Source organism: Moschus berezovskii, chromosome 6 (assembly GCF_049115385.1).
Source record: "Moschus berezovskii isolate FMDL1 chromosome 6, NW_MosBer_1.0, whole genome shotgun sequence".
NCBI classification, from domain to species: domain Eukaryota; kingdom Metazoa; phylum Chordata; class Mammalia; order Artiodactyla; family Moschidae; genus Moschus; species Moschus berezovskii.
Genome location: NC_142465.1, coordinates 30,109,112 through 30,131,675, shown reverse-complemented (window position 1 = coordinate 30,131,675; position 22,564 = coordinate 30,109,112). Strand labels below are relative to the sequence as shown.

The 22,564-nt window shown below is 51.7% G+C and overlaps 1 protein-coding gene across 5 annotated transcripts; it reads right to left on the bottom strand.

Annotated features, from left to right (window-relative positions):
• Positions 1 to 14,392: 14,392 nt before the first annotated feature.
• Positions 14,393 to 20,687, bottom strand: SMUG1 (single-strand-selective monofunctional uracil-DNA glycosylase 1). 5 transcript variants are annotated; one of them, XM_055394693.2, is made up of 3 exons: positions 20,664 to 20,687; positions 16,835 to 17,136; positions 14,393 to 15,824 (listed from the first exon to the last, which is right to left on the bottom strand). In XM_055394693.2, the coding sequence occupies exons 2-3, from the start codon at positions 17,123 to 17,125 to the stop codon at positions 15,297 to 15,299; spliced, it is 819 nt and encodes a 272-aa protein (XP_055250668.2). In that variant the 5' UTR covers positions 17,126 to 17,136; positions 20,664 to 20,687; the 3' UTR covers positions 14,393 to 15,296. The 5 variants fall into 5 exon arrangements, with proteins under 5 accessions (XP_055250668.2, XP_055250667.2, XP_055250664.2 ...); XM_055394692.2 differs by having other exon boundaries at positions 16,835 to 18,839; positions 20,664 to 20,683; XM_055394689.2 differs by lacking the exon at positions 20,664 to 20,687 and adding an exon at positions 18,597 to 20,657.
• Between the last annotated feature and the right edge of the window lie 1,877 nt (positions 20,688 to 22,564).

The window sequence follows — 22,564 nt, the reverse complement described above, 5'->3', positions numbered from 1 at the left end:
TGGAAAAAGAGCTAACTGAGCTGGTGCGGCCCGCTATGCAAAGGGGACTCCGGCCGCTGCGGTGTGGCTCTCACCCTCTCCCGGTCTCATTTTCAGCTTGGCTTCCCTCTGGCCTCCCTCTTGTACCCTCCTGCCATCTTCCACCTTCTCAGCCCCATGCCCGTGGCAGGTGGGAGGTGGGTAATAAGGGAGGGCAAGGGGCTTGGGCTTTGCTCCCTAGCGGGTGAGGAGGGGAGGAAGGAAACAGCCCCCAAAGTAGAACAGAACCCAGGTCCTTGCCTCCTTCTGGCATCTTCCCCTTCATCAGTAAGAATACAAGACAGCAGCCAAAAGAAATGCAAGAATGAAATAATAATAACAATAGCAGCTAAAACATTAGCAGTCTGCAGTTTACAAAATGTTTACAAGCCTCAAGTCTCCCAATACCCCTTGTGATGTAGGCAATATTACCCCCATTTATGACTATCATTATGATCAAGGAGTCTACCATGCTTCCTACCTGCTAAGTGCTTCACTCGATCTAATCACTTCTCCTGACAACAAGCCTGCTGCTGCTGCTGCTGCTAAGTCGCTTCAGTCGTGTCCGACTCTGTGCGACCCCATAGACGGCAGCCCACCAGGCTCCCCTGTCCCTGGGATTCTCCAGGCAAGAATAGTGGAGTGGGTTGCCATTTCCTTTTCCAATGCATGAAAGTGAAAAGTGAAAGAGAAGTTGCTCAGTCGTGTCCAACTCCTTGCGACCCCATGGACTGCAGCCCACCAGGCCCCTCTGCCCATGGGATTCTCCAGGCAAGAGTACTGGAGTGGGGTGCCATTGCCTTCTCCGACAACAAGCCTATTATCCCCATATTGCAGATGACAAGCTGGGGGCTGGACCCTATGCTCCTATTCTGATCTCTCCCATCTCCGATCTCACCTCTGATCTCTCCCATCTTTGCTGGACCCTCTTTTCTATTCTCTCATCTCCTCTTGTCTTCCCTTGATTCCCCTCATCCGATGGGCCGCCTCACTAAACTTCAACTTAGCTATTTGTTCACTCCCCACCCCCACAGGGACAGGCAGGAGCTGGTGTGACTACATGGAGCCTTTCATGGGGGCGGAGGGTGTCACCTGGCAGGGAGCAACCTAAAAGAAATCACACGGCAGAGGAAGTGAACTAGGACAATGTCTTCAAAGATGCTGGTTTTCCCCACATTCCTCCCCAAAAGATCTGAGTCGTGTAAGACACAGATAAGACAGAACCATTAAAACACACATGAAAGAATGAGACAAGGTCAAGAAGCTGGGGTTAGAGAATGTCCCCAGGAAAGGAAACCTAAGGAGGGAGAATTACCAAACCTTGAAAATACATGAAACCAGGGAGTAGTTGAAATCCTCCTCGCCACCACCAAAACCCCTTTACCTGTTCATTGGTCATGGACCCAGCACCCACTGTATGCCAGGCATCAAAGATGTGATTAACGCCAAGGTGACAGACTTTTCTTTTCACTCTACAACTTTTCTCTTCACTCTACAAGAAGACCCCCTGGAGAAGGAAATGGCAGCCCACTCCAGTATTCTTGCCTGGAGAATTCCATGGAGAAAGGAGTCTGGTGGTTACAGTACATGGGGTCGCAAAGAGTCGGACACGACTGAGTGACTGTCACTCACTCATCACTACAAGTTTCAGGAGGTTTTACCTGAGATGGGCTGGGTGCGGTTACTATAGAAGGAAGAACTGACAGGACTCTGGGCTGAATGAGCAGGAGAGTGGTGAGGACTATAAAGGTTGGAGGCCATGGGACACAGGGAGAAGGAAGGGCCCACACAACACCGTCCCAGGCTGGTGTGTCTCAGGCTGGGGTGTGTCCCAGGCTGGGGTGTGTCTGTGGCAGCTTTAATTTCTTGCCCCAGGCCTCTCTGGGACAACGCCCCTGCGTGCCCCTCGATCCATTCACCTTGCACAAGATGCTGTTGACACCTGCTCCCGGCTACTTCTGCTCGTTAGCACATCAGCACAGAGATCATCAGGAACCAAAATAAATCAGATGAAAATAATATCCCACACTCTCCCACAGAAACAAAATCTGCCCTCCCTGTTGGCACAACTTCTTGCCTGCGGGAAGTGGGAGAGCAAGTGAGAGTGACAGGACAGGGCAGGCAGGGAGGACAGACACGGGTCCCCATCGGGGAGAACCCCAGATCTGTGGGGGGCACCTGCCCACAATCTCAAAAATGCTGTGCCTTCCCCAGCAGCCAGCAAAAAACAGGCTTGAAAAAAAAAAAATAGGGCCTACACCTGTATGTGACTGTGAATGAGATATGTACGTGTTAAACCTGAAAGCTGGTTCTCAGGAAGGCTGACACCTAGACTGGCCGGCACCAGAGGCACTGGGAATATGACCAGTTTAACACCTTAAAATGCTTTCAGGGAGTGTGAGCAGCTAGTGGGGCTTGAGACTGAAGCCCAATCCTAGGCAGGTAAGTGTGTCCAAGCACTCACCAGCTCAGATCAAGCCATGCTCCATCCACTCAGCTGCCATGAAAAACTGGCCTCCTTTTCCCCCTCCCTCTCTTTCTTGAAGCGGTTTGTCTTCATCAGGGACTCCTGGGTGAAAGAACCTGGAGTTAGGACAGAAGATCATAAAACTTCCCACATAACAAAATCTGCTCTTTCCCACAGTGGGGGGAAAAGAATCAACAACACCCCCAAACCCAGGCATTACTCTGTCAACTCCAGAGCCTGACCAAGCCTCCAGTGAGTACAGAGATGGACAAGACAACTCACAGAGATGGGTCCCTCCCCGGTAGGCCAGGCAAACCAATAGGTGGCAAAGCCTTTCCTCCAAGCACCCCTTCCAATACTTGGACCTCCCTTCCATGGCTCCCTAAGGCATACAGAATAAATCTGCCTTCATGCCAAAGCACTGATTCCTCACACTGACATCTACAGACCTCCTTAACACAGACCCGTACTGAGCTCCTCTAATTTCCCCTTCTTCCATCACCCTCCCCTCCCCAGCTGCTGATCCCCTTATGCGTCAAGAAGCATGCTCTGAACCATCCTGCTTCCAGGCCAGATTGCCTGGAATGCCCTCTCTACCACTTCCCGGGGCTCCCATATGCTCACCAAAGTTCTCCCCATCCTCCTCCAAAGCCATATGCAAACCCACCTTTCATTCATGCTTACTGTCTCCCTTTTCACAAGACCAACTTCCTGGCCATCCTTCACTCGTTCACTTGTGTACTGAGAGGCAGTTTGGGAATGTTCATGGAATTGGGTGAAGACTCCAAACCTATTCTGGGACTCCCAGCGGTCTCAGAACTAAGTGGGCAATCTGTGACGCAGAGGTGGCAGGTGTCTCCAGAGCACTTTTACCCCATTGGGGCTGGACCCTGGGGAAACGAGGCTGCTGCTGAGGAAGACACTGCAGGTGCTTCTAGGCTTCCCGCAGCTGTTGGGAATGGTACTTCTGAGGGTCTCTAGGGGCCGTTAGACCAATGGTGGTGGTGGGCTTCCTTTCTTCCTCTGACTCCTCTCTCTTTCTCTCAGTTTCTCTCAATCATTATAATTCTCCTTTTCATTATGCAGGGGCATCCTTCTGCCTGAGAGACACCTCCTCTTAGAGCTTTGCTTCTCAAAATGTGACCCAAGGTGGGGCTTCCCTGGTGGTCCAGTGGTTAAGAATTCGCCTTCCATTGCAAGGGGTGGGAGTTCAATCCCTGGTCAGGGAGCTAACATCCTACATAGCTTGTGGCCAAAAAACCGAAAGCATTATTGTAATAAATTCAATAAAGACTTTAAAAAATGGTCTAGATTTTAAAAAGATCTTTAAAAAAAAAAAAAGTGATCCGAGAACCTGCAGCATCAGCATCCCTGAAAACGTGCTAGAAATGCAAACTCTCAGGCCCCAGCTGGCCCAGGCCAATCCAGCCCTCCAGTTTAACAAGATCCCCGGGTGGTTTGCATCCACATTAAAGTTTGAAAGAACTCGTTTAAGGAACCAGAAAAGCTAGGCTCAGGGCCCAACAGGGAGGCTGAATGCCTCAGACAGTCATTCATTCATTCATTTATCCTTTCAATAAATATTTAATAAGCACCTACTGGGTGCAGAGTGCTGTGCTAGGCACTGGGGGAGGACATGGTGACTGATTCAGCTCTGGGTGCACAGGCTGGAGAGGGTGAGGTCAGCTCCTGGTGTGGGGGGAGGAGGGAGGGAGAGACGGAGGTGGGAGGGGTGGGCGGTGGGTTGGGTAGGAACAAGGAGGGGGCATTTGACTGGAGACTCTCGAGACCCTGACACTGGTAAGGGATCCCTCCTACCTCTCAAAACAGAGGATCAGTCAGTGAGATGGAAAGGAAGCAGCAATGAGAACAAGGGAGAAAGCTGAGCTGGCAGAAACGGAAGACAGAAATGAGGAAAAGTGAGTCCACAACAGACTCTCAGAACTACCCTCGCTGGTCATTCCAGAGACACACTCGGTCTTACTTCCTGAGCTTCCCCTTCAGGACGTGCCCTACCCCACCTCCAGGCAGATGGCCTCCCACAACAGGAGTACTCAATGCCCCCAGGAATGGAGGACAGCTTCAGCCCTCCAGCACCCCCCCACTCTGCGGGCTTAGAGAAGAGGAGATAGGTCACACCCAGAGGAAAGTGGCCCTGGCCGGGGGATTTGAGGGGCGTAGGGATAGCAAGAAGCACACAGACGCAGGAGACAGGGTGGGGGTGGGGGGCTTCAGATGAAAGGGACCAGGGCGCGGAGAATGAACTGTAGGGAGGCCAGCTGGGGAGCTGCTGTGTTCAGCAGTGCAGGCAAGACCATGTCTTGGCTAGGGCTGTACAAGAGGAGATTGCGAGATGTGGTCAGATTTGGGGTATATCTGGATGATAAGGCTGACAGAACTTGCATACAGATTGAGGATGAGAGGTGAGGGAAAGAGAGTTAATGAAGATGACTGACTCCTGGGTCTGGGACCGAAGCTACCTGCTAGATTAGCGTAATCCAAGGTGATCAGGGGAAGGTTCTGGAAGAAAGGGTTGGAGCAAGCTTTGGCGGGAAGGAAAGACCTAGGACCTCAACTGGGGAGAAGAGAGTCCATGTTGGGAAGCCATAAGGAATGAGAGTGAAGAGATGGGAAAAGAAGCGGGAAACCATTCAGGGGTCCTTAGTTCAAGTTTCTTGAGGGCAAGAATAGTATCATCTGTGTCCCCTAGGGTCCTTCCTTGCTATTCTGCACATGGTGGGTTTAATCAGGGATTCCGTAAACATTTGTTGCTTATTGAGAAGTGACCCAAAAGGCAGGATCAGTTCAGTTCAGTCACTCAGTCGTGTCCGACTCTTTGAGACCCCATGAATCACAGCACGCCAGGCCTCCCTGTCCATCACCAACTCCCGGAGTTCACTCAAACTCATGTCCATCGAGTCGATGATGCCATCCAGTCATCTCATTCTCTGTCATCCCCTTCTCCTCCTGCCCCCAATCCCTCCCAGCATCAGTCTTTTCCAGTGAGTCAACTCTTCGCATGAGGTGGCCAAAGTATTGGAGTTTCAGCTTTAGCATCAGTCCTTCCAATGAACACCCAGGACTGATCTCCTTTAGAATGGACTGGTTGGATCTCAAAAGGCAGGATAGGGTGGTATAAAGAGCACTCAATGTGTCTTGGGAACCCTGTCCACCTACTGCCTGAGGGACCTTGGGCAAGTCACTGTCTCTCAGGGCCTCGGATTTTCAGGTCCTTTTTTGCCCCAATCCTCTTTCCTTGACTCTAAAATTAGGATGCTAAACTTCGGGAGGCACTGTAGGTTCTTGAGCAGAGGTAGTATGAAATGGGCAGTCTGGAGGGATTGAAGCTGAGGCCCAGAGAGTGGGTCAGCATCATCTAGATGTGGGTCAGTGAGGGTCTGCCCACTCCCAGAGTGGCTGGGAGTGAAGAATGATCCAGCCAGGAGCCCCCCACATCTCACGCCCAAATTTTCTTTGCTGTGATGTCTCAGCATTTGGGGGGAGTTTCTACAACTCCACAACTTCTCAGTATTGAAGTGCTTAGACTCAGTCACTGGATGTCCTTTATTCTTTCTGTTCTCACCCCTTAGGGATCTTAATGTCATTGAGGACCCAAATTTTTATCTCCAGCCTGGACTTCACACCAAACCCAGATCTGTATGTCACTTGGCCTATCATACACTTCTATTTGGTTGCTTAATAGGCATTCCAAACTCACCATGTTAAAGGACTTCCCTGGTGGTCCAGTGGTTAAGATTCTGTCTTCTAATACAGAGGATGTGGGTTCGATCCCTAGTGAGGGAACTAAGATCCTGCACCTAGTTGGGTAAGTAAGCTCCGGAACCGGTGCAATGAAAGATCCCACGTGCTGCAACAAAGATCCTGTGTGCCATAACTAAGACCCAAAGCCCCCAAATAAATATTTTTTAAAACTCTAACATGTCAAAGACTGACGCCTCCCCCAAACCAGCTTCCTCCTGCAGTATTCCCCAAGTCAGCTCATGGCAACTCCAGTGGTTCTGGTCACTCAGGCCAAACCCCTTGGTCTCATCCTGACTCCACTCCTTCCCTCACACCCTCCACCAGGTCGATCCACAGATTCCTGGGCTCTCTGCAAAGTATATTCAAAATGTGACCATTTGTCATCACCACTGCCACCTCCCTAGTCCAGGCCACTGTTGTCTCTTACCTGGTACTGCAATGGGCTCCTGCCTGGTCCCCGCACTTCTGCCCTTGCTTTCTCAATTGAATCTCAACACAACAGTAAGCATCTTCTATAACAATACAAGGTAGGTCATGTCACTCGCCTGCTCGAAACCCTCCAGTGACTCTCCATCTTACTCAGCGCTAAAGCCAAAGCCTCAGGGTGACTTATTCATCCCCATGGGATCAGGTCCCCATTACCTCTCAGACCCGCCATCCAGCCTCTCCCTTACTCTCTCTCTCCAGCTGTGTCAGCCTCATTGCTGTTCCTCCAACAGCAGACACGCTCACATCAGGGCCTTTGCCCTTGCTGTTCTCTTTGTCGGAATGCTCTTCCCCCAGAAATCTGCATGGGCCCATAGCATCTGGTAAACGGCAGGCTCCATATGCTGAGGGGTCTGAGCAGGGATGACACAGGGAATGTGGAGGAAGAGGAGGTGCCAATGGAGTCTGGTCACACATAAGAAACAAAACGGGTCATCTTGCTTTCTCTGTCTTCCTCCTCATGAGGGGCTTGCTCCATCATAGTTCCTTAGGAAGGGCCCCACTCTCCCTCCCAACCTCTGAGAGCCTCAAGCGCACATCCCTCCAGGACTCCATGGGCCTCCTGAACAGGAAACACCTCACTCCTGTGACACTGAATAAGAGGACCCTCTCTGCTTGGCTCCAGGGGACCAGTGGGGAAGAACTGGTCTCCTCCAGTCATTCATGCAGGAACCTCATCTTCACCACTGTCCAGCGGGGAAGTCCATCACCCTTCCCCGCTTCTCAGTCTGGGCTTTCTTTTGCTCCTCAGCCCTACCTTGCTGCTCCCAAGCATCAGGCCCTCCATGGCACACACTGGAGGCAGGCTGAGGAGTGAAGACCGGTGTGGCCACTCCTCAGCCTGCCTCCAGTGTGGGGGGCCTCAGAGTGGCTGGGGGGGGGGGAGGCTACCACAGAGGCAAGGAAACAAGAGATACAGAAGCGGTGCTGAGACGGTGATCCAGAGGGAACCAAGAGAGCATCGGCCTGAAAACGGGGGTCACACTCCGGGGCAGAAAAGAGGAGAGAAGCGAGAGCTGACAGATGGCGGGAGCTGGAGACAGGGAGACAGTCTCACCTTCCCCAGAGACAGACGGACGGACAGAGAGACGCGCCAGAGAAAAGAGACTGAGAGACCAAGCCCGCCCGGATGCGAGGGACGGCGGCCGAGACTACCCAAAGAGATGGAGAGGGGCACGGACAGACCAGAAGGCTGCAAAGAAGGCGAGGGACAAAAAAGAGCCGAGGCGGGAGTGGTTGGAAGCGGCGGGCGCGGGGCGGGCGCAGCGGAGCGGGCGCGGGCGCCGTGAGCCGGCTCGTAAAAGCCGCGCCGAGCGGGGAAATTGCCGCCAGAATCGCTGAGCTCCACAAAACGCCGCCCGCGCGGCCCGCCGCCGCGCCCGCTCCAATCTCCAGCCTCATCGCCGCGCGGGCTGGTTATGCATTTAAATGTTATTTAATTGGATTGCGGAGGAGCTGGGGGCCAGAGCGCCCCCCGCCCCCTCCCCGCACGCGCCGCGCGCCCGGGCGGCTGCCTCCTCCACAAATCTGTTTTCCGAGTCACAGATTGCAGCGCACCCCCTTCCTACCCGCTCCACCACCCCGACGACTCCCCTCCGCGTCTGGGCTCCTTCTTCTGTTCCCTCCTCCCAAACGGAGCCAGAGGACACTCAGAAAGACACAAGTCCTCTGAAGATGCGTGAAAACGCAGGGGCTACACAAAAATACTCCAGACACACAGGGACCAAAATGGGTCACAGTGAACCGCACGAGTGTCCATCTGGGAGATTTTTCAAAATGCAGAGACAAAAAGATCCCCATGGATGACACAGGTACACAAGTCCATGTGATAAACCGGAGACCCACACTCTACAGGGAACAGATCACCCTGCCCCTTGGAATGGTTGTGACACAGTGACACCACCGTACAAGGGGCAAGACCATGCTAACTCAGTGTGTGAACTCTCATAGACCTTCCTAAAGCCTGAACATCCACTGGAAGGACTGATGCTGAAGCTGAAGCTCCAATACTGTGACCACCTGATGCAAAGAGCTGACTCACTCACTGGAAAAGACCCTGATGCTGGGAAAGACTGAGGGCAGGAGGAGAAGAAAGCGACAGAGGATGAGATGGTTGGATGGTATCACCGACTCGATGCACATGAGTTTGAGCAAACTCTGGGATAGTGAAGGACAAGGAAGCCTGCTGTGCTGCAGTCCATGGGGTCACAAAGAGCCCAACATGACTTAGCTACTGAACACAACAAAGCCAGGTAAGGAATAAAACACACATTCACTCTCAGAGCAGCCATCACACCCCAGTAGCTCACTCATTGGTGATGCCTTTCTGGTGCTGGAAGGCAAGGCTTTCCTTCAAAGACATCTTGTTCCTCTCCCAGTTGACAGCAGAAAGAATCATCAGATGAGGTTCTGAGAGGCAATTGCATCAGTCATCAAGTTTCTTAAAACTGAACAAACAAAACTGAATCAAAATCACAACAGGTGAACACTGGAAAGGCCTTCCTCAGAAGACAGAAAGTTCAAGATCCCAAGCGGTGAGACTGGGCTTCTCCCTGATCAACTGCAATAAGAGACACATTCTGCAGCCAGGACTAGGAGTCAGCACTATCAGGGTAGATGGAAGGACAGAATGACCCGCTGAGGCATGTCCCCCACACACTCCCCAGAAATTGCTGGCCTGAAATGATCCGGGTCAAGTTGCTTCAATTAATGAAAATGGAAATGACAAGCTGACTTGGCGCAGGCCACCACGGAGGACTATTCTGGGCTCTCAGCCACTCCCTCTGCCAACCGGGCCTAGAGACTGACATCAGACTGAGATCCTCAAGAAGGAATTAGGGTCAGAAGAACAGGCAAGAAGATGTACAGGAAAATCCCACTGCGGTTGTTTTGTTTTTGACAGAACGAGGACCAAGATAAGGAGAGAGAAAAAGGGGGAGAGAAAATTTCCCCAAATACATTAAATACATTATAACTCAACCTTGACCGGTAAGCTTGGGCTAGGCCAGGCTTGGCATTAAGACCTCTGAAGAAGAAAGCAATTTAGCCTCCCCCAAAGCAATTTATTTCTGTATCAACTGATGGTCATACCTGGGAAGTTAATCCATGTGTCTATCGTCAATGTCTCACGCTCCAGTTGAAAGTATTTCCTTCTTTGGGGCATTAGGAAAAAACAGAAAACTGCTGGCCTACATCCTCCTAAAGAGGAATATTCAGAGAATTAAAACCTAGGCTGGTCGGGGCCTTAGTCTCTCTTCCTCCCCTCCATTCCACTCATCTTTGCCCAGTGTTTGCCCAGGCTGTTTCTGACCTTCTTTGTTTTAGCACCTGGACACCCCCTAAAACACCTACTGCTGTTTTCCATCGAGATTCATGGAACAAGAGATGAAAAAGGAAGCCCCCTTTCCCATCTCCCATAGAGCCAATCCCAACCCCTGGTTCCAGCCAACCCTGGCCCGGAGCTCATCCTTGAAGGTGGGGCTGGGAATTCTTGGGGCAATCAGACACCATGGTCCCCTTTTTCAAACACGTACTCCATGGAGGTGGCAAAACCCGGCAGGTGATGAGAGAACTCCCCAGTCACGACCCTATCCCACTGGCACACAACCTCTTGCCCACATGGAGTCACGACCCTATCCCACTGGCACACAACCTCTTGCCCACATGGAGAGCTGATCCCTACCTCATTCCATGCGCCCAGGGTGCTGTGTTTAGAACTTGCTCACAACACCTTTCCCCCTTTATTTACACTATAATTATATGCTTGTATCTCCTAGAGTCCGACAGTGAGCAACGTGAGGGCAAAGAACCATCTAATCCACCTCTGTCACCCCCTGCGGTACCTAGTGTAGGGAAAGGCACACGGCGGACATTAATAAATGTCAAACTTTGAAAGTGAAGGACCACACAGCAGTCAGACACGACCCAATCTTCCTTTAAGCCATCCTGTTTCGGTAAGGGAGAAAAAAAAAAAGAGGAAAAGTCTCTTTTCTCCCAACACACTGCATCCTGCAGAGTCTCAGAAGCACCGCTACCCCGAAGCGCAGTTTGGTTTCTGTCCAGGTGAATGTGTGCACTTGTGCGCATGTGTGTGCGCATGCACACATGCTGGGGTGGGGCTTGGAAGACCGAGTTACTCCTCTGAACCAGAACTGGATCACCATCACCGGGCAACAAACAACAAACTCTGAACACTTACGTTAATGGATGGACACTCTGGGGTAGACCTCCAAACCCAGATTTGAGCACGGCTTGTACATTCATCCTGGACACCTCCTGTGCCCCAGGAGTAGGGTTATATATGATGAAAGGAATATGAGACCCTCTTCTTGCCTCCAGGACACCAAGTGCGATCCTGTCTTCACCTTGGCTGCATGTCCACAGCACAAACAGAAAAACAGATATGAGGCTGTACTTCAGACCCCCCTAACCAACATCTCTAAAGTGGAGCTGGGACACTTTCCTTTTTTAACACCTCTACATGTGAACTGATTCACAGTTCTATCCAATAGAACTTTGCACGATGATGGAAAGTTCTGCGTCTGCATCATCTAGTCAGTAGCCTCTAGCCATGTGTGGCTCTTAAGCACCTGCAATATGGCAAGTAAATGAAGAGTTGAATTTTTCACTTTGCTTCATTTTAATTAAACAGCCATACATGGCTAGTGGCCAGCGTATCAGACTGCAGAACTCTTGATGATCTCACATCACTTCAATTTGGCTTTAAAATACTTTTCACAACATTGTTTTTTTTATTTTTGACTGCACCATGCAGTTTGTAGGATCTTAGTTCCCTGGCCAGGAATCGAACCCAGGCCCCAGCAGTGAAAACGCCAAGTGCTAACCACTGGACTACCAGGGAACTCCCCGACAATATTGTTTTGTAGCAGCTGACATCACCATTCCCTTTGGCCCAGGAGAAAATAATGAGATTCCCCTCCCTAAGGACACTCCGATTTGTACTGAAGAACCTGCTCTAGGGGCTTCCCTGGTGGCTCAGAGGTTAAAGCGTCTGCCTCCAATGCGGGAGACCCAGGTTCGATCCCTGGGTCGGGAATATCGCCTGGGGAAGGAAACGGTAACCCACTCCAGTATTCTTGCCTGGAGAATCCCATGGACGGAGAAGCCTAGTAGGCTACAGTCCATGGGGTCGCAAAGAGTCGGACACGACTGAGCGACGGAACAGAACAAACAGAACGGAACCTGCTCTAGAATGGATGGAGAGTAGGTGCCAGTCTGGTGGGTTAAGGCTCATCAGCCAGCTAAACCACCACACCAGCCTCCATCCCCAGAGTGGAGGAAAGGCAATGAGGACCCATTTATTAGTGGTTGACGTGAGTCGGGGAAGAAAAAGCAGTGATGTTTCAGGTGTCTGTTATGGACTGAATTGTGACTCCCCCAATTCCCATGTTGAAGCCCTAATCCCCAAGTGACTTGGAGAGCTATCTGGAGATAGAGCCTTAAAGAGGCAATTAAGTGAGGTCATAAGGGTGGGTGGGACCTTCATCCAATGTGACAGGTGTCCCTTCTAAGAAGAGATATATCAGGGAAGTGCGACAGAGAAAAGATCACAGGAGGACACAGCGAGGAGGCACGCCCAGGAGAGAGGTCTCAGGAGAAACCAAATCTGCTGACGTCTGCATCTTGGACTTCCAGTCTCCAACACTGTAAGAAAATAAATTAAGTCTCCCAGTCTGTGGTATTTTGTTATGGCAGCCCTAGCAGACTAACATGGTGCCCTTGGGAAAAGGGAGGCCCAGGGACCTATTCAGCCCCTCCCTAAAAAGATGCACCCCTAGAATTGAGGGCAACACCACCAGAAGCCAGATCCAGCAGTGACTCTGCCACACCTAAGTCTTCAAGTCATCATCTTGGTCACTGCTATTCAAGGGCCTTTACACACTGCCCAACCCTACCCCTGCCACCTCACGGTTCTCAGCCCAGTGCTAGGCTTTCGCACTTACCAGCTCTATGGCCCCAGACATCTTCCCTCCCTCCCATTCCTGACCCCACCGCACCTACACTGCCTCCTGTACTGGCCGGCCCCTCCCTCCGCCATCTGTTTGTTCTATGCGTCTCACTTCCTTCACTGGACTGCAAATTCTCAAAGATTAGTCTAGCATTCAAGACCTTTCACAAGCTGGCCCCAACTTACTCTTCTACTTGTCCTCCCAGCTGGGCCAAGTCAGTATTAATCTATTTCCCAGCCCATGAACCGAAGAGTGCTCTTCTCCAAGCTCTCCAAAACTGTCTCAGTCTCTAAAGCCACCTGAAATGCCACCTCCTCCAAAGAGCTCTCCCTGACTACCCTAGCTAAATATACAAGGGAACAATGGCTTCGACCTCCATGCAATTACTTCAGTGCCTGACCCAGTGCTCTGCAATGTGGGGCAATAACTGCGTGGCACCATTGCACTGACGAGAAAGAGGAAAGGAGTCTAAGGCGCATGGGGGCACAAAATTGTAGCTATTTTTTAAAATATTAATATGGCTGTGCTGGGTCTTAGTTGCAGCATGTGGGGTCTAGTCCCTGACCAAGAATTGAAACTGAGACCTCCTGTAATTCTGATGCCAACCACCTGCAGTTAGCCGAGACCCCTCAGGTTTAAGGGCAAAGCACCCAACAAGACTGCCTTCACCGCAGATGCCAACTTCAGGTTCAGGGGTCCTCAGGTCACCTGCACTGCTAACTGGCTACGAATGCGGGGTTCCTACACTCCCCTCAGGTTCAATAATTTGCTAAAATGACACAGAACTCAGGAAAGCACCCCACATATTATTACAGTTTTATTACAAAGGATACAAATCAGGATGAGCCAAATGAAGACACATAATGCAAGATCTGGGAGGGTTCCAAAGTGATTTCATGTCCCTTCTCCCTTGGAATCAGGACACACCACTCTCCTGACATATCCACGTGTTCACCAGTCAGGAAGTTCACCAAAGTCTCCGTGTCCATAATGTTTCATTATGAAGGCAGAACTGATTGAAATCATTAACCACGTGGTTGAGTTCAATCTCCAGCCCTGCCTCCCCTCCCTGGGGGTCAGGCTGCTATCACCTGGCTTGAAGTCCCCACCCTCTGATCACATGGTTGGTCTTTTGGGCATGGTCAGCCCTCCTGAGTCAAATTTCAGCAAAAGCTCCTGTGTAGTCTGAGGGTCCCACCACGAATGACAAAACTCCCAGAACTGGGGAAATGCCGAGGACCTAGAAGCTCCCTCTCAACAACCAAGAATGGAGGCCACTCAGTTTATTTATTATATAATGGGGAGGACACATATTAAAAATCTTATTTTGAGGTCTGGAGATGGTCTATGCCAGGAGCTAGAGTTCAGTCATGTGTTCCTTGTTAAGGTGGCCTCTACTCCTGACTGGATTCACTTTCCCAGCCCTTACTACAGGGGCAGACGTGCAGCAGAGCTAAGAAATGAGCTAGCTGGAGACACCAGGCTCCCATCCACCCATCAAAGTGCCCCAAATAGCAAACAAACCACTCTACAGGCCTCTAACAGAGATCCTGCAGCTCTGGCAAGGTAATTAGAGGCTTCATACTGTTACCCAGCCACCCAAGAGAACCTTTTGCAAACAGGAAGAGGTGAAAGGGAAAATATAAACGACCACCTTCCACCCCTGACATGGAAAAAAGGGCCAACACAAAAGGGTTTAGGAGCTTTTAATGCTTAGCCTGAAAAATCACAGGCTGGGTTTTCCATAAAGTCATTGGTCCATCTCTGGCAGGGGAAGACCCTGCCTGTCACTCAGGATATGGGTGGAGGCCCAGACCCAGACCCCGACCCCTCCCCTCACCCTGGTCTTCAGGGCAGAGGAGCTTCCTGTGTAGTGTAGTGCTTCCCCAACCAGGAGGCAGACAAGTCAGAAAACATGTAGTGAGCACCCACGTGCCAGGCACTGTGCAAGGCACTTTTAAGTGTTATCTCAGTTAATTCCTACGCCGGCCCGGTGAGGCAGGGACCCCATTTCATAGATGAGGAAGGATCCTGAGCCTTGGAGAAGTCAATCTGCTTGTCCACAATCACAAAGTTCACAAGTCTCAGGGCTGGGATGGAAATCCAGGTCTTCTGGCCTTTCCCATGCTGCCACACTGAACTCCCCCTGAGCCACCTCAGCCTCTCATCAGAAGTTCACTTTTAGCAGCCACGACCCATGCTTTGTCCCAGTCCCTGTGGGGAGACGGGTGAGCTGCAGGGAGCCGTTCTAGGAGGACAGGTGGGGATCCTGGTGGGATCTTTTCTCTAAAACAGCAAATAGGACCTCAGAAGTCACTGTTGGGGTCTCTCTCTGCAGAACAGAGGCTCCAGGGCAGCAGTGAGGTAGAGCAGCTCACAGATATTGGCTCTCTGTGGAGCTGGGTACCACAGATGGAAGGAAGGAAAGTGAGCGGGAATCAGGAGGGCAAGCAGGAGCACTGTCAAAACGGCAGGTCCCCAAACTGGGGAGCCCAGGAGAACCTTGTGGCTCCAGTCCAAGAGGTGTGTGGTCATCCGCTGGCCCAGAAGGACCCAGAGGCCTTGAACATGTCCTGTGCCAGCCGCAGGGGTGCTCAACTGGTCAACAGCGGCAGCAGGCCCAGCTCGTTCAGTCTCTCCTTGGCCACCGCCTCCCAGCCCTTGTTGGCCTGTGGACTGCGAGGGGAGGGGTGCAGGAGCCCCTCCACCTGGACCTCGGGCATCAATCCAGCCAGAGCCCGCCGTGCCCGCTGCTCGGCCAGGCGGCCCACGCCCACCACCAGCCGCACCCCCAGCAGCTGTACCTGCCGGCACAGGGCCGCAGCACACACCCCCAGGAGCTGCTCGCGCTGCTTGGCTGGCAGCTCGGCGGGGGTGATGTTGCGCCCACTGGGAGCCAGCAGGAGCAGCGGACACAGGTTGTGGACGAAACAGTGACGGAAGAAGACCTCGGGCTGTCCACAGAGGCTCCGGAAGAAGCCCCAGAATCGGGCGCCGCTCACCTCGGACTGAGGGCACTCCAGTCCCAGCACTGGTCGCTTGGGGTGCTCCTGGGGAGGGGTCCGCACAGGCCCCCCAAGGCCCAGCCAGTCCCGGACTACACTCACTTCCCCAAAGGGCACCTGTGAGGAGGAGAGACACACGAGGGCTTCGAACTGGAGAGCTGACGCCTGGGGTCTGGACCCAGCAACCCCCTTCCCCCTTCCAGAAGGATCTGTCTCCCATTGCCCCCACCCCAAGGCTGGAAACTAGGATTCCTGGTTCTTGTCTGAGCCTGTCCATGTTTAACCAGTTTTTTATGTGGTCTATGGTCCATAAGAATCTATTTGTTTGCCTCTATCCCAACTAACCTTTGGGACCAGGCACAATAAACATGGGGGGATATCTGGCCCGACATAGGGAATGACGGGTAATGGGGGGGACAGACAGATAGCCTGGGACAGAAAGGCAGCCAGGGTGAGAGGAGACATAAGGACAGGGCTGACCGCTGCTCCCTGGGTGCCCTCTCAGCCCCAAGCCTTGGACTGTCATTTCCATTGATCATCATTGATCACCTTTCAGCCCCCAGTTGGGGTCAATAAAAGCGATTGAGCCTCCTGCCCTGAAGCCTCTTCCCCTCCCCCATCTGCCGAGCACCCCCATGGAGGGGCAGTCACTCATCCGGAGGTCTGAGAGGGAAGCAGGCAGGCCCTGCGGCTTGCTCTGTTCCAACCTCTCCTCGAGTAAGAAACAGAACCTGGGCTGCCAGAATGCCCTGCCTCTCTTCCCTGACCACCCCTGTCAACCAGTCTCCCCTGAGGAGCCCTGATCCCTCTCCTGACCCCAACAACACTCCAGGGAGAGGGGAGATCCGGCAAGGCAAGGTAAGGATGGGGCTGGCGGAAGGAAGGGCTCTCAGAGGCAATTAGTGGACCGCTCACAAGGGAAACGGAACTACCATTAATGTGCTTGGTTAACTACAGGCAGCGTGGCCGGGAAAGTGTCTGAGACCACAGGAGCCAGGGTATGAAGATGGGGTGGGGGGCGCACCACACGTGTCCACCATCATGCACATACTCCTCCACAGCTCATGCAGCCAAGCGTCCACCCTGGGCCCTCCCACTCCACCCCGCAGGGGAACCAAGCTCTTTACCCCTGTCTGGGCCATGCCAAAGGGTCCTGGGTTCATGCCCAAGAAAAGCACTTGCTTGGGGCCCTGGCAGTAGCGGGTCACGTAGCTGCGATGTGGCTCCCACGCGTACTCCACAGGGTTGTAGACGATGCCCACGAGCTCGGAAAACTGCAGTTGCCTCAGCTCATCATTAAGCCGAAGCTCTTCCTGCAGGAAGCCCTCGGCCAGGCTTCGAGGGGAGGGCTGGGGCTCCATCAGGGCACCTGCAGGCTGGAGGTGGGGCCCCAATGGGAAAGGCTGGGGCACAGCCATGCCACTGTCACCTGGAAAACAGATGGACAGAGGCCCCAGGAGCTCCAGCTGTCGAGTGGGAGGGGTCCAGGCTGACCAGGGCCCTTACTACCATTTCCTGGGCTCAGAAGAGACTGTCAGTTAGCTCTCAACCTCTAGGCAGGTCTTCACTCATCCCAGTTCCTGGTAATGAAGGGCCTTTCCTCTCCTGGATTCAGGTACTCTTCTTCTTCATAAATCACCCAGTGAGCATAGCCCGTAACCACCAGTCATCCCCCACTCCAAACTCCCTTTCCACCAGGCATAGATTTAGGGTCACTAGTTCCTAGGCCATGCCAAGGTTTTCAATGAGTATTTAGATGGCAAACTTTATGCACTTTTACTGTCATCCTTAATAAAACAAGCCCATCCGGATGGGCTGTGTTCTGGAAACCAACGTGCTGACGGATGGGCTGCAGGTGCACAGCCACAGCGCAGAGACTAATTACAGAGCTGATTTCAATAGATTCCAGGTGGTGAGCAACTGCTCTGTGCCAGTACCCCTCAACGAAGCACATAACAACTGCGTGAGGTGGGCATTACTGCTCCCATGTTACAGGTGAGAAAACTGAGGCTGAGCAAGAGGAAGCAACTTACTGAGGGTCACTCACTCAGCAGGTAACACAGCTGGAATCTGAACCAAACCATCTGACACAAGGCTTTGCTTTCCACCACCCACACCCATCTTGCCTGAGACGGTTTGATCAGTCACCCTGCTAATTCGAGACCCCCGCCCCAACCCCAACCCAGCTTTTGCCCATGTTCAAGAATCCTCAGTGGTGAGTGAGACAATTAGCAGACTCAGACTAGACTCCTACAAGCTATGTAACTACGGCCAGAGCTTCAGGTCTCCTCATCCAAATACTAAGAAAAATAATATCCAGTTAAAAATACTGGCGACCCAGGTGGCTCAGTGGTAAAGAATCTGCCTGCAACGCAGGAAACATGGTTTCAACCCCTGGGTCGGGAATATCCCTTGGAAGAGGAAATGGCAACCCATTCCAGTATTCTTGCCTGAAGAATCCCATGGATGGAGGAGCCTGTTGGGCTACAGTCCATGGGGTCACAAGAATTGGACACGACTGGGCAACTTAACAGCAACACTTAAAAATATCACTATAAGAAATGGAATAAGATGTGTAAACGGTGGTCGGAGGAGCAAAGTGGGAAACGGAAGAGGACAAGAAAGAGGGAATGGGGAAGAGGCAGAGGGAGCACCCCAGCTAGCTTTGTGACCCACAAAGGCCACTCCTTCCAATTTTCCTTCTCATCACTCCCATGTGAAGCCAGAGGCCCAAACTGATCATTCCATTCACACTTGCAAAATGCCTTTCCTATCCAAACTCCCGAAACCTAACACATGCTATTTCCACAAAGCCAACTTTTCATAGACTCCTTGACTGAAGCAGGACTGACTGCCCCAACCCCCCCCACACACACATTTGAGTCATACCTGCCCTTCCAGATGAAGCTCAAATTCTCCCTCTGGGAAAGCTGTCCCTCTTCAGGACACCGCAGCATTTGCTGTAGCTTCCCAGCCCTACCCAACCCAAGTAGGTCTGGAGTGGGGCTTGGGAATCTATATTTAAACAAGCTTCCTCAAGAGATTCCGATGGTTGGTGATGGCTGAGAACCACTGCATGTCACCATGGTTAGTGGCATCTTCATGAATTCACACCTTGCCTCCTAGACGAGACTTGAGGCAGATCAGAGAGGAAACCCTGTTTCATTTTCCTCCACATCTCCAAGGTCCCAGTTTTTATCCACTTAACTGTGTCCATCTCATCTTTTTTCAATGCTGCTTAAAACTACCTTCTGGGAGTTCCATGGTGGCCTAGCGGTTAGGATTCCGGCTGTGGACTGGGTTCAATCCCTGATTAGGGAACTGAGATCTTGCAAGGCGCACAGTGCAGCCACTAAGTAAAAACAAAACGACCTTCTACCAAAGAGCCTTTCCTGACAGACTCCTCTCCACGTCTACACCCTGAGTTGACTCAAGGCCCAGCTGCCCGTTTTGCACTCTGCTTGCTTCTGAGGGCTTTCCAGGCTCTGGGCACGTTTCCATCACATCTGGGCCTCCCACAGGGCAGGGATCATGGTTCTTCTCCCTCTCAACCCCATATGCAGGTCAAGAGTAACCTCTTCCCCTAGATGGGACCACAAGGTTGACACAACAGCTTGATCCATCAACCTGTTCTCTGACTCTAGCCTTGGGAAAGTGGGAAAGAGAGGAAAAAAAAAAATTAACTATGCCCCAATATAATATAAAATTTTTTAAAGTCAGGGTTAAATTTAGGAAATCCTTCCCTCGACTGCTCTCAGAACTGTTTAACTGATCTGTCCAGGTGGCTCCCCAGGGCCAGCTGGACTCAAACAAAGGCTGAGAAGGGAGCTGCGGAGAACTCAGTTGTCTCCGGGGTCCTTCCTTTGCATCTCCCCATACAGTCCCAACATTAGCAGACTGTCTGCTCCAAGTCTGGCATCTCTCTCAGGTCTTAAGGTTGAGCCTACCTTTGATCTTTAGGGACCCATCCTGAAGACAGCAAGGCCAGGGATACACAGAAGAGTGACAAGACCTTATTTTCAATGTTCTAGAATTCCAAAGCCTGATCAGAAGGAAAGAGCTACAGCCTGTGTGTCAACTGACTCTTAATTCTAGTCCCGGTTTCATCTCTAAGGTTCTCTTAAGCAAGTCATTTAACTGTCTTCTCTATGAGATGAAAATAAAAATTCCCATCCAACCTACCACCAGCTGTTAAATCATTTCCCCCCCCCCCAATATTTATGAGTCTCTTACATGATAGGCATTATGGTAGCCTTTTGGTGGTAAAGATCCAAAATGAATAAACGACTCACAAACGACTGCGACATGGCAGATAAACAACTGTAATACACTGTGACATACTGTGATTTCAGCTTTACTGTCCTGAACCATGGAAGCCCAAAGGAGAAACCAGGAAGTTCTATGTAAAGTCACCCACGGACAGAGATCAAGAAATGTCTATTTCTGAAATCACTGATAAATTACAGTGTCACATTAAGCACGAGTGGAGGGTGATCCACCGATAAGTCTGGCCACCTAGGCTCTCTGGCATTAAACACAGTAAGGGCAGAAGGAATCCAAGACACTGTCCACTCCCGTGTCCCTTGGGGGCACTTCAGGAATCCACATAGAAATCAGCAAATCTTTAAAACCAATAATTATAATAATAATACTAATAGACCATGGACTCAGAAACAACACTTCATCTCTTCTCCTAGTTCGAGGGGGCTGACAAGTAAGGATCCACAAGAAACCTCCACGTCCGCCCGCGGGCTCCGCCCGACGGGAGAGCCTCGTCTCAGCAGGTCTCCGGGGCGGTTCCATGGGCTCGGCTCTCTCTGCGCAGGGAGAGCCCCTGACGGAAACAGGGGCCCCGAAACACAGACATTTCCACTCCCCATCTGGCACCTCCGGCTAGCCCGGGAGCCCCTAGCCCGCCCCCCAGCGCCCCAGGTTCCCAGGCTCCTACTTCCTCACCTGGTCCAGCGCCGCATCCGGTTTCCGGTTCCTTTTCCCACCCCACCCCCCGCCCGCCGGGCGCGGAGGACTGTGGGAGTTGTAGTCCACTTTGTTTAGGGAAAGAGATTGGCATAGCTGTGGCCACTTCCGCCGGAAATACTCAAATTCCCGGAAAGTGTGCTAAATTCGCAATAAGTAACTCTGGGGGTTGTAGTTTATTCTTTACACCAGGGCTAAATCCAGACGACTTGAGAAGTGAGAAGCTAAGTTCTATAAGGACCCTGAAGATCCTGGGCTCTAGTTGTAGAGGGCATCACCTTTCCAAAAGTTCATACACTTTTTCCAAAGGGATTGTGAATCAAGAAGCTTCAACTATCTGCAGTCTCTTAACTCACCTGAGGGTATTAACAGTGGCTACAGACTATTTCTAGCCCTCCTGCTGCTCCAGATATAAGAGACCTCTCCTATGCAGCCCTCCAAGGACTGTATATAGATCACCCACGAAAGCACTTCTGGCATCTCTAACTAAACTCCTTAGTAATAACTCTGAGACTCTTTCATCCCTCATTACTGTCCAAGCCCCTGTCTCCACAGCTTTGCCATTTCACTTCTCTCCCTCCTCGGCCCTGCTGTCTACCCAGCCCTATTACCTTCCATCCTTCCCAGTCCTACCTCTGAATACTCTGCCCAGGACGCCTTTCTTGACAAATTCTGTGGTTGCATCTAACGGTTCATTCACTCCCACCTTCCCAACCCAACACTAATGTCCAAAGCTGTCCCACTCCTAGCTTTGTTCTTGTCCTGTGGATGGATCTGTTTCTGTGTCCTGACTATAACATTGTCATTCGACTGGAAACCCCATAAGGTCAGTTATCTTGTAGATTCTTCCCATCCCCACCCCCTGAATCCCCCAGCACAGCCATGACTGAGACCAGAGGAAAGCAGTCTCCCTGCAGGTGGAGACCAATGAATCCCAGAAGAGGAAGAGGTGAGAGAACAAGGGTGCTACCCCCTTCACTAGCCTCCCCTGCTCTCCTGCCAACAGACAGAAACTTAAAGGGTGCAGCAGGAGCTTCAGGGAACTGCGAGTAGTGACCCTCTGAACCACAGATGAGAAACCACCCCTACCCTTGTAAGACTTTGGAAACTGAATTAATCATCCCCTTCAACAAAGTCCATTACTTCCTGAGGTTTCATTAGTGCCAGATTCTCTCCCTCTCTGTCTTTGACTGTCTCTGCCTATGCATATGCGTCTCTACCCCTAGTCTCTTGTATAGTCCCTCTCTCCTTCTGTGTCTATCTGTCTCCCTGTCTCTGCTTTTTTCTCTGGAATGAGTGAAATAAGAGTATCCTGACCTTCTGACTGGCTCTTCACTCAGGCATCTCTGTCTCAGTAGATCTATGCATTTCTGTGTTTCTAAACAAAAATTAGGCAGGGAGGGGAACCATGCTGGTGGTATTATCTTATTGCTTAAGAATTCTAGGAGGGAATTCCCTGATGGTCCAGTGGTTATGACTCAGTGCTTTCACTGTTGTGATCCCAGATTCAGTCCCTGATCAGGGAACTAAGATCCCACAAACTGCATGGCTTGGCCAGAATTTTTTTTAAAACATCTAGGAACCTCACCATCCCTTTGCCAACCTTCCTGCCGCCCCACCCCTCACCCCTTGCTGCCAAGCACCACCAGTTTGTCATTATAGCAGCCTCTCCACACGCCAAGTCAGCTGGCAGGACAGTAACGAGTGAAGTGACTGATAGGCCAGCACAGATCCCCAGGACCCCGACCCACGATTCCATCTTCCTGGGAGGGCTACATAACTGCCTCTGTCCCCGTAAGCCCATTCACCCCTGGGAACCCAAAGATAGGGCGTCCCGACATGGGGAGAAACTAAGTCTGGGGCAACCTGCAGTCCCTGTG

Bases quoted from the DNA above. Each gene is read 5' to 3' on its own strand.
- SMUG1 (XM_055394693.2), bottom strand. From the start codon at position 17,125: ATGGCTGTGCCCCAGCCTTTCCCATTGGGGCCCCACCTCCAGCCTGCA. The intron at 15,825-16,834 runs GTAAAGAGCTTG...TCCTCCTCACAG, and splicing joins TTGGCATGGCCCAGACAGGG to GTGCCCTTTGGGGAAGTGAG.